The sequence below is a fragment of the Ambystoma mexicanum genome, chromosome 2q, assembly GCF_040938575.1.
Source record: "Ambystoma mexicanum isolate Mex_15411 chromosome 2q, UKY_AmexF1_1, whole genome shotgun sequence".
Taxonomy (NCBI): Eukaryota; Metazoa; Chordata; class Amphibia; order Caudata; family Ambystomatidae; genus Ambystoma; species Ambystoma mexicanum.
Window position 1 is genome coordinate 837,875,206 of NC_090924.1, and position 12,399 is coordinate 837,887,604.

The following is a 12,399-nucleotide window of genomic DNA, read 5'->3' on the forward strand; positions in this document are numbered from 1 at the left end:
TAAGATTTTAAACAGGGATCAGTAGGAAACTAATATACTGAAGTGAGTGAGTGAGCAAAAGATGAACATAACTTTCAAACGGAATATCTAAAACCCTTCTGTAGTCCACCTCATCAAATTAATGTTAAAACTGATCTTTCTGGGTGCCAAAGATTGTTAAACACAAACATATCAAAATGTTCCAGTGTAAAACCTGCACATGTCTGAAGTTTGCTGTCTTAAAAATAGAAATTCAATATGTTACCTTCTACTAACTCTTTAAGAAGCAAAGGTGAGTTGTTCGAAAAGTGATGTAACCACACATGTAGAATTGAAGTATGTTTTCCAAGTGTATTGCGCTTGGCAATGTTTATCACCACTAGAGGTCAGTCAAGGGCTGCTAAACTAAATAGCACTTACTGCTGTTTTATCGTCAATGTCGATCTTATTTTGTTTTCAGAACTAGTTTTCTTACTGTGGCCTATTGGTTGGTGTGCATTGACACTTTAGCTCAACACTTGATAAATGTGACCGTGCAGATAACCAACCTAACCAGGCACACATTCTGTTTTCCTATTTAGATCCTGAACTTATCGACATGCACAATGAAATAAAGACGGAAAATACTGAAATCAATAAAACCGGTAAGGATAGCAGTGTGTTTTTCATTTTCTCTAAAGCGATTCCATGGTGTGATTAAACTATATACGATGAGGGAAAGCCTTGGGAAAAACGTTTTTTCCACTACTCATTGGCAACCTATTAATTGAAGGCAACTTTATGAAGTTCCCTAGAAAGTGATTCTTCCAAATGTATGGCTTACATTGCATGCTTATTTCACGAGTGTATCTTATACTTTCTTAAATGTCGACCTGATTCTCCTTTCAACCTTAACCCCTCCTTGACAGCACTAATAGCCTAATTTTGAAAGGGCCAATAAATCAGACAGCATGAAACCCATCTGATGTCTTTGCCACCGTTTTTTTTATGGTTTCCCGACCGGAACACTACAAAGGTACAGGGCTCCAGGAGAATCCTGCATTTCCGTGCCTTTTACCGGACCAGTGAACTGTAATGATGGCCGTCATTCACTTATTATGACGATTCCCTATAGATTCAGCTACTTTTTGCAGTTGCTGAAAGCACACAGGAAGCCATGGGTATTCAAGGCTCACCGCTTGCATCAAAATTATGAACAGTTTTCCCTTATGGAATGAGGCATGCGTGGAGCAGTTTTCCCGCTCCATCAATGGAAGCCTCATTAAAATGGCACGGATCACAGTGCCTGCCTCCAAGTGTTTTTTTTTCCCCCGCCCGTGCTGTTTTTCGTCTAAAATAAAAGGCTGCTGTCAGAGTCCTGGTTTATCCGTCCACTAGTGGCTGTGCATTTCATTCCCTGTTGCCTGCAGAGCGTGATTGCGGATGTCACCCGCTAAACGTCATGGTTGTCAATGTCACAGTTCTCCCTCTAGATAAAACCGTATTCAGACTACAATTGGAAACCATTCATGGGTTTGTATTCACCCGAGTAAATACTCTGGCATTCATGCCTTGTCCTCTGTGAGTAAAAGTCAGGGCCTGATGCACAGAGCAGTTTTTTGTCTAATATTTTCTTTTTATTCTTTCAAAAGCCACGTGACTTTTCATGAATCGGAGATTGACTCTTTTTTTCTCTCTGTTAACTTGTTTGGCTACTTCCCATCTGGTTTTGTGCTCACCCTGCATCGGCATAGTCTTTCATATTTTTCCATACCGTGGATTAGGGGTAATTTCTTACACTTAATAGTTTGACCGCTGAAGAAGATTTTATAAAAATCTAAAAACTTAGTGTGACATGTTAACATGGTATTACCCAATTTGTTTGTTAACTTTTGTTCGTTAGGTATTTTTGACCTAATTATAAGTGTATGTTACCTGAACATGAGGAGCGCGTGTTGCGGGGGTGTCCTCTGCTCCTTATATTCAGTATCTGCAGGCTCAGGGGTTGCGTGGGTGTCCCTTGCACCCTTAACAGTTGAGGTTGGGGACACAAATTGCTCAGGCCCCCATTTTCAATGAACGGTTCAAACAGGGGCACACGCACTTTTACTGCGGGCAATCTGCCCACAAACAAAACGTTTGCGGGCAGATCACACACATCTGTTAACATGTCCTCTTTTGTGCCAGCAGAAAATAATGTTAAGGATTTATGTAGGATGACGTACATGTTGCAGAAATCATCATTTTTGCTCCAGAAAAAGTCATCAAACTGCAACATTTAATTCATCATCTCAAATGCTTCTGTCGGCATGGGGTCTGTATCAGATTCAGCCACTTGAGCAGAATTAGCAATTTACTTTTTTGTTTTGCAAAATGTCATGTGTTAACTCATGTGTCACGTTAGTCAGTGAAATAGTATCAGAATGTTAATTTCATTTCCCCGAAAGCACATCTCTACCTTAAACATTAGATGTTTATTTCACCATTTTAAAATGTATACACAATTTGACATAATTGTTCATAGGACTATAAAGAAACTATCATAAAGACAGTTTACACAGCCATTTAGGATCACCGTTGATTAAGGTCATATTCAACTTCTCATTACAGGGGTGCAAAACCCCCTCCATTCATATCAGGAGAGCATTGAACATTATGTTTGTCTGTGATTTAGGCACAGCTATCAACCTTTGATTGGCATGTGGGCAGGGGTGTTGTTAGGTCTGGAAAAGACCCGGGGCTACGCTGATGTCGGAACTGTCGGCACTGGGGGCTAGCTAGCCTTTTGGGTGTAGCTCCTGAGATTCTATCTGGGGCTACAACCAAAAGACCAGGGGCTATAGCCTCGTTAGCCCCCCCTAGCAACACCTCTGCATGTGGGCCTCTGAAAGTTGGATCTAATTCACACAAAATACTATGACTATGCAGTCTTTGTATAAGAGATCCTGTTTGCAGAACCCAACCTGCGAAAACACAAAACCTGACTGAATGTATAAAAACACATGTTGGTTCCTTTCAGTTAAAACAGGGTTGTTTTTTTTTACTAGGCTTGTATTCGTGATTATGACAATCAGATTCATCAGATTATGTAAGCGTGGTTTCCTCAGTGCTACAGCACCTTGAGAAAGATAACAGCAAGTCCTCCTCTGACCTTAAACGTCCACAACTTTCCGTGTGTTTTCCTCAGTGCTGTTGCATCCCAGAGCAAGATTAGGCCATGTCCTCCTCTCAGCTTAACTGTCCTCAACTTTAAGATTTGCTTTCCCCAGTGTTGTAGCATCGCAGAGTAATATAATGCCAAGTCCTCCTTCCACCTTAAATTTCCACAACTTCAAGCATGGCTTTCCCCAGTGCTGTAGCATCCCAGAGCAAGATAATGGCAAGTCCTCCTCTCCTCTCAATTGTCATCAACTTTAAGCGTGGTTTTCTCAGTGCAACAGGGTGGGGACAGGGGAGGTAGACAATGAATTACATCAAAGGTAAATAATTGAATTAATAGTACAAACAAATAGCGAGACTAACAGGGAGGGAAGACAAACCTACTATGCCTTGTGAGTTAAGGGATAGTTGCTGTGGTGCTTAAGGAGAAATACGCGGGGTGAAGTGCTAAAAAGGGAAGATGTAAGTGCAACCTCCCGTGGGGAGAGTGAGCCAAGTAAGTGCAGTAAATAGACAGTGGCTGGGATAAGAGATGTGGGAGGCCCAGGGCCCTGAGGATATATAAGGGCACTGCACATCAGTCACGCTATTGTATGATTAGCAGGGAAGAGAGAAGTAGAAGGAAGAGGTAAAGCAAAAGGTCTTGAGGCTTTTTCAGATCTTATGGAGGTCCTGCTCAAGACGCAGCAGAAGAAGGAGGCTGTTCCAAAGGAGGGATCCCGCTGAGGAAAGTGATCGACCATCATCTCTCTGTTTCACAAACCGCTTCACACGCAGGAAGTTGGTGCGAGAGGAATGCTAGAGTCTAGAATGGGAGTATTTTGTCAAGAAGCGATGAAGATAGAGTGGTCTCTGACCCCAGTTAGCATTGTGGATGATACAGAGTGACTTGAATTTAATCTGTGCTGAGACCGAGAGCAAGTGAAGGCTTTGTAGGCAGGAGAGATGCGGTCCCTAGGCTTGAGGCCAAGGATAAGACTTGCTGCCCTATTCTGGGTTAGCTGGAGGAGTTGCAGGGTGGACATAGGAAGATTAAGGAGGAAGCTATTGCAATAGTCTACCCTGGAGAGAACCAGAGCCTGTGTAACATTGATTCTCTGGGAGAAGGTGAGGAAGGGTAGAGCTCCTTTGAGAAGGAAAAGCTGACATTGGGACTTCTTGACAATGTCCTGAATATGAGGGCTGAATGAGAGGGAGCGATCAAAGATGACTCTGAGGTTCCTGGCTACAGAGGAGGGGGTAGACGGATAGGCCATGGAGGAAGCCCAGAGTGAGGGGAAGAAATAGGGTGCCGGGGACTCAATAGGGAGAATCTCTGTTTTGCTGTCATTGAGGCAGAGATTAATGGCCTGATCTTTACGCGTGGTTTCCTCAGCACTGTAGCATCCCAGAGCAAGATAATGCGTAGTCCTCCTCTCACCTTACATTTCCTCAATGTTAAGCGTGGTTTCTTCAGTGCTGTCGCATCCCACTGCAAAATAACACCAAGTCCTCCTTTCACCTTAAATGTCCACAAACCCGTTTGGCATTTTGTCGACCCTGATAGTTTTTTTAAAAACTCAATCCAGGCAATTGGATTAAAATCACATCCTGAAATACACCTTCTAATCCTCATCCTGATTATTTTTACTCTCATTGTAAAACATACCACTTTGGGTATTGAAATGGATAGTTCATCTGATGCTGACATCACAGCGCTGTGCTGAACTGCCTTGCATAAACACACCCTTGTAAGTGGAATCAAGTGTTTTTCCAGATATACTTTTTTTTTATTAGAACGGATTAATCCAGCCTCCTGAATTGTCAGACCTGTGATTCTAAGATCTTTCTTTTCCATATTTCATTTTGATCAGGTTGCAGGATCCGGATTGGCATGTCTTACATGGTTTGGTATTCATCCCTTGGCAAGCCTTAGGATAGCCTCCTTTGAAGCTATGCCACATGTTTGCCATTAGAAAAACATTGGTATTATGGCAATAAGCCCAGAGCCGGTGGGCCATTACTGCATAAGGTAATGCCCCCGGGGCCCAAAGCTACAGGCCCGAGCATATCGAGGGCCTTAACCAAGGCCCAGGGGGCCTTACCTTATGAGGTAAAGGGCCCCCAGCGAGGGGCTTATTGTCATAAGAACAACATTTTGCCATTAGTACCCCTCCCCGTTAGATCAGGGTAGTAATGTTTTTTTTTCCCAGTTGCGAGAAGCATTGCATTTCGCAGCCGAAAAACAAAGTTTAAAAAGTATTAAAAAAGGCTGCCGCGGACAGAAAAACATAGTCTGTTTTCTCTTTCGGCGGCAGCCATAGTAAACAAAGAAAACGGCCGACATGAAACGTACATTAAAAAAAAAGTAAACAGTAAAAATGGCCACCATTGAACAGGGAGAAGGGACTATGTGTGGTCCCTTCTCCCTTTCCATCGTGGCCTGAAAGAAAAAAAAAAAGAATAACGAAGACCTGGCGCGAGGGAAGCGAACGGACATAAGCAGGTTTCCTGTGAGGTAAGGCTCGCAAATACACCAATCGTTGTGTTTGTTCCCTTCAAAATAACCCGCGCCTGGTACGAATGTTCCTAAATACCTAACTAATGGGTTATGCAATTAGACAGTTAGGTAATTATCCAGGGTTCCATAATAAATATGACTTCCTGAACTTACTCTAAAGTCTTTCTTATTGCAATTTACTTCCCAGGTTCACACATGCTAGGAGATTTAAATATAAATAGTGCAAACTGTGAACATTCTTCTTTGTCACCATGACATCTAAAATCTAACTTCAGCTTATCTACTAGTTTGTGCGATCTGTAAATATAAAAAGGACAGCCATAAATAGGAAAAATCACACGTTTACAATACACATTGTCTCTCATTTTAAAAGAGGTGCTAATCCCCTGGAAAGGTTCCCATATACGAATACTTGGGCATCTGCAATCCACTCCACTTTGATTATTTTGTGGGGGAGTTGTAAAAAAAGGACAGTGAATCTGGTTGATCCTGGGTTACCCTGCCTTTTTTTACATGCCTAGCACAAGAAAAGCAGTAGCGCTTGCTGCCATGTAGATGCATGGCGGCCGGCATTATAGTGAATCCCTACGGACTCCATGCTCTCTACCCGCATCACAATGAGAGACAGACAGAGATACCGGCAGTTTTCCTGCACGGAATAGCGGTAGTAGACAGAGTTGATTTGACTCTCTATGGCCCTGTGCCTCTCTGTAAAACCCATCACCATTACCTGGATTCTAAGAAACAGGTAAAGTGATTGCCTCCACCAAATAAATACATTCTGGGCTAATTTGTGCACGATTTAAAATGAGGGGTCTTGAGTGTCAGATGCTTATGCATTTTACCATTGCTAACTGATATCACTTACAGTAAGGTCCTTTGACATCCCATTCTAAATATATTCCTGTTGAAGGATACCGTTGTATATCCTATTTGCTTGTATTTAAAATGTTGCTCTAGAATTCTGAAGAATGTCTCGCTTTATGTCCAAAGCAATGGAAAAATGTATACCTTAACTTGGCACTAGCTAGAATGATGATCTCAGGGTCACCGGCTTGGATGTAGTCACCCAGGCTGATACCCATGCAATCTTGTTTCTTCTACTGGGTTTCGCTCACCTGGGAGCGTTGAATTCTTGACCACAGTCCAGTTGAAAGGGAACATTTATCTATTAAACCCACCTTCACGATAAGAATTGACAGGAAGGTAAAGCGCTGTTTCCAGTCAACATTTGCCTGCTGTGGAGTATTTTTGCTTCATAGAAAGGAGAGTCTATATATGCACACCAAATCCATGGCTAGAGCATGTTAGGATATTTTTATGAAAATTGCCAATATTTTCTTTGTTCTCTTTCAGGATTTACACCCAAGTATGTGGATAATGAGATCACCGAAGACATCTCTAAAAAACCCGGCAATGTACTAAAGACGCTGGACCCCATTCTCATCACGATTATAGCTATGAGTGCACTAGGGGTCCTTTTGGGGGCCATCTGCGGAGTCGTCCTTTACTGCGCCTGTTGGCACAATGGAATGTCGGAAAGGAATTTGTCTGCCCTGGAGAACTATAATTTTGAACTTGTGGATGGTGTAAAGTTAAAAAAAGAAAAACTGAACACACAGAACACTTATTCAGAGGCATGAAGGTGTGGAATGAGCAAGGCAGTGCCTGAGCATCAGAATCGAAGGACACAATGACTGCGCTGTGGGGACGGCTGATCTTTACTGTACAGGCTTATAGAAGTGCGTTGATCGACGCTGAGCCAAGCTTTTCTCAGGAGCTTCAGTGAATATACTCGCTAAACATGGACAACACGTAATAATCTGAATCATGTACAGTACGCTTCTTCAGTTGGTTTTGTTTTTGAATAATCTAATGCTGGTGTTGAGACCAAGTATGATTGATTTATGGTTTGTATCCCTGCTGTTTTGTTTTGTTCTGTTTTTCTCCTGTGGGTGCTTTTTCGGTGTACAAAATCCACTATGCTGTCAACAAGGTGTGTTCGGCGGGCTCTTCTTGGGGGACATACTGCCCTATGGGTCAGTGCCCTGAACTGTCGGGAGTAGCAGCCGGCTAGCAGACTCCTCTACCTGTGTTTGTGCATAATTGCTGGTGTTGTGCATAGGCAATAAAGAGGGAAGGTGTTCTTAAAGTACTGTAGCCTCAGTACCAAGAGAATGTGTTGGCTCTGTGAATCAAGCTGTACAAAGTTTATTGATGTTTTTTTTCAGTGTGTTCCACAACATCGTGCTTGTCTGCTCCATCCAGAACCGATACGGCACCATCGACAGACACAACGGGCAATAGAGCGTACTGCCAACCCTTGAGAAAATGTTCTTGGCACTGGCTAGTGTATGTCCTCTCAAGTGCCTTTTTGTGTTTGTGCTGCATTTTACTGTGTTTATATTGATTACAGATCCTTCGCCTCTGTATGGGCCCTTCTTTTCTTTCATCGTCCTCTGCCGGCTAGAATGAGCGTATACGTTTCGTATACATGGAGCCTCAGAAAGGCAAGGGCTGCTGAAGATTTGACAATGTAGCTCTAGAGCTCTACTCTTCTTGTTATGTTCTATGTCATTTCATTAACTTTGTTTTGCATAAAGCTGCAATATCTCTTTTTCGTGTTCTTTCATATAGAATGTATTTTCAAATGTATACTCGCTCCGAGTCGATTGCTGAAGTATTTGCCATAATCAATTGCAAAAAGGACATTGCAGCTTTAAACTGCTGATCGAAATGGCAACGGATCTTATCAAAACTCCCTGTCCGTGTTCAAACGAAAATAAGGGAACTTTACCCACAAAAGTCTAACTTTGGGTCTCTTGTTAGGAGCTTAAAGTGACAGTATCATTTTTCAGTAATCCATAATATTTCAGCTCCATTGTAAGCCTGACATTTCAACATAAGGACATGCAGTGACGCAAGTAAGGGTGCTATTTCGAAAGTTAAAATGACAGCTATACCCATATCAGCTATAGCAGCTGCATCATCTTGATCCCTATCTAAAAGGAACAATATGAGCCGTTCCACTATGATTTCAACACCATAATTTGAAACCAATCCATCATACAAACCACTGGTTCAAAGAAATGAATGCTCTCAACTAATCCATTTAAAAAAAAAAAACTTTCTATAGATAAGATCACACTCAAATAAAATAGAAAGTACACAGTCCTGCTTATGATCGGAGCAACAGTTTCCCCATAGGTCAGAATGATAGCAGCTAAGAACCTTGGCTCTTTCATTTGAAGTCAAAAGTTGATTCTCAATCAATCACTTTCCTAGGATACTCCCTTTCGTGTTAGGCAAGGGATGTCTACACGTTCAGGCACCTGGGGAACTAGCTCAGTGCAACTAACTGGTCATTTTTGGAGCTGTGAGGTCCTGCTTCCAATGGGAAAATGTTTGTGAGGATGATTGTTGTGGGAAATACATGTTCTTCGGTAGGGTTTTCATACATAGATGTGCAGTGCATATATTGGGTATTAAATACAAATTAAACATTGTTGAAATTAGCCTAATCGTAGGAACTGTGACATCATGCCAAGACTTTTAACCTTGTTGCAAATGATCTGTAACATGGGACCGAGCCTCGATGCAGCTTTGTGCTAATTTTAACCATCATAGGCATAGAAACATCGACCAATACTAGATCGTGATTTTGTCCCACAATACTAATTTCTCCCTAGATATTTTGTAGACACCTCTCGGTTGGCTATTCAGTTGAAACCTAAAGGACATAGTTTTGGACTTTACCAGATTTTGTCTACACTTTCTACTGCACTTTTATCAGTTGTATTTTGTTTCTTTGTTAATTTATTCAATGCGTCAACAGCTAAACGGGAAGTGCTTATGAACTGCAGGGCACTTCAGACCATACCAGGAGTCATGTGTGCATTTTTCCCAAAGGACACGATACCCTGGTCTTTAGAGAGGTGATGCCTTGATACCATTGCTTCATGGAACGTAGTAAATATCAATATAAAACTAACAGGAAGTGCATATACCATCAGTCACAGAGGGATCAAAAGTCAGAAACCAGTTATGTTATGGATCCGTAATGTCAACGCCTCTCGAATAAATGGGAGTACTTATTATGACTGTAGTATTGTACAACCAGAGTCTGTTTACTCACTGATTCCCTTCATTATTGTATTTGCCGCTTGTTAAATGACCATACACTTACTGTAATTTGAATATTTACTTTGTAAATTCAAATGATTTGATTGACATCCTGCCATACGATCATAGCACTATGGGGAAGAAAAACCTCTGAAGGAGTCACCAATCAAAAAAGAAAAATGATACTGCAACTTTAAATATAAAAAAATCTTGCACTGATAATTATATTTAAAATATTATATGTTTATAAAATGATTAATTTGTAAAAGCAGTGTTACAAATCGTTCTGTTTATATTGTTTTAGATTGTTTCATGATTTTTAAAATGTAAAATAACATATTTTTTTCTTTATTGATAAACTATAAAAAAAACAGTTCTGGGGTAAAATGATTTCATTTTACTGCTATATTATTGCTTCATGTTTTGTAACATCATAAAATTTTGTGCAAATTTTTTTACAGAAATTTTTATTTTCTATGACAATGACACTTGTAAATTGTTGTTTTAAGATGAACAGCGAAGCCTTAACTTTAAATGACATTTGTATTCTCAGACATTGAGTAGCATAAGATCACCTAGAACCGAATTGTAATTTAATTCCAAACTATGACTACTACATTCCAAAGATACAGTTGAATAAAACATTTTCATAAAAATATACAATAGGGGGCATTATTCATTTATATATAAATTGTGATGTTTTCGAAGGATTGGATCAGTTTTTACAATATTTCCTAAAAGCAGTTTCCATACTTGCAATAAGAGATCAGTGAATTCTGCATCATTTATTCCATTAAAAATTGTGAATTTCCAACATGAAGTAAATTGGGCCACAGGAGAAGATGAGCGAATCAGGGTGCATGGAATTGTTTGCTCACCTTTTCTACATGTTGCAAAAATGATGTACCTATCATAAAAGTAGGAGTTGTTGACACATGCGTCCAAACTCACAAACACATGCACACAATATGGGTTTTGTTAGTAGAGCGTCGGGGAATCAGAGTTTGGGTTTTGGTTGTTTGATATATCCATTTTGAATAAAACCACCTTTTGGACACAAAAATAGTTTGGATGTCCCGATTCCTTATGGCAATCATCATATGCAACAAGGCCCCAACAAAGCAGAGAGTAGACAGAAAGCACCCATGTTCACCATCCAAATATAAAGATCCTCCAGGAGACAGCAGTTGACCTTTTTGTCTGCCCTTGGATTCTCATACAATATGTTCACCCAAGTGAGTCATTCTCAATCACCCCGATCTTATTCAGTACTTCTTTGAAGATGGGCCATTTAACTCTGTTGAATGCCTTAACAACATACAGATTGTCCATTGTCTACAATATTGTGGTTATTTACTGGTCTCCGTCATCCTTAAATAAATCTAGCTTAGCCTCGGATTCACCCCATTTTGCTACCAAAACCTTTTTCATGCATTAACATATTTGTCAAAAGCCATATCAGTCAATACAAGACTCCCACCTTCACGAGGAACTTGGAAACATTTACACTCCACCTTCTGCCTTTTCTGCTCATCATTTCATTGTGAAGAACCTCTGAGAGAGAAGTTCTGGTGCTGCCTCAACACTTGGTAAACATTGCAGGTGAGGGTGGGGGAATTCAATTTTGTCCCGTAGCTGCATGCACTGTGTAGGAGGCACTTAAGGATTATGGGAGACAGAAGGGTAGACCTTTGATAGAAATATACAGGGATTCTTGCCCGTGCCCGACAACCTGATGAATGCCTGACAAATGCATTGTGGCGGCCCCAACTGGTGATGCCATGATGGGCAAAATAACAGCATGCCATTGAACATGGTACCTAGGCACATGTAGTCCAATTTCAAGAAGACCAATGTCTGAACCAAAAGTTTTTGCTTCCCAAAAACTCCAGCATCCAGTTTATGGTAATGAGTGGAGCTTCCAGATAGCCCTTCTCCCAAATTTGCCAATTTGCAGATCCTTGTTTTGTTGCACATGGGCTACAGTATATCTATTACAGAGAGAGAGAGAGAGAGAGAGAGAGAGAGAGAGAGAGAAAGAAAGAGAGAGAGAAAGTGGCAATGCGAAATAGTGAAATGGGTCCTGTCTGACAAGGCCAGTGGTAGGAGTGATGGGCTGCAGGTTGCTTGGCCTTGTGAAGCCTAATCCCCTCATGTCCCACACCCCCCAACTAACTGTGTACCCTTTAATATCTCCTACCACCCTTAATCAGTCAAAGACAAAACTCCCAAAGAAAGCCATCTTGGGTCTAGCCATTACAATGTCAACACTAATTGAGCCATGACTATCCCTCCCCTTTAGCCCTATCATGCTCTTCCATATGAGCTGCTAAGCAGACCCAAAGTGCAGTAGTTGGATCAGATCTTGGGCTCGTCATGGTGGATTACATACTCCCAAGTATCTCCACCAAACCCATAGACGGTAGTTCAGCAAACATAAGCCAGGTACTTTTGACCTGGAGCCATCAGCACCATATGTCTCACATCCGCCTCTCCCACTGGCCAACAAATAACCATGTGTCCCCTTTTTCTTAAAGAGCCATGTGCAGTGAGGCCGTCAAAAGGGGCAGAAAGTTTCTATAGAAATTCACTTAAATTACAGTTTATGACACACAGATCATCCAACCATTCTAGAGGCGGAACAAACTGAACCTCTTAAA

At 41.2% G+C, this 12,399-nt stretch overlaps 1 protein-coding gene across 1 annotated transcript in view; it reads left to right on the forward strand.

The window, feature by feature from the left end:
* Positions 1-10,402, forward strand: part of NRP1 (neuropilin 1) — a 279,683-nt gene extending 269,281 nt beyond the window's left edge. The window contains 3 exon segments of the mRNA XM_069648055.1: positions 561-623; positions 6,974-7,219; positions 7,222-10,402. Coding sequence (XP_069504156.1) covers positions 561-623; positions 6,974-7,219; positions 7,222-7,289 — 377 coding nt within the window. The 3' untranslated portion in view covers positions 7,290-10,402.
* Positions 10,403-12,399: the final 1,997 nt, after the last annotated feature.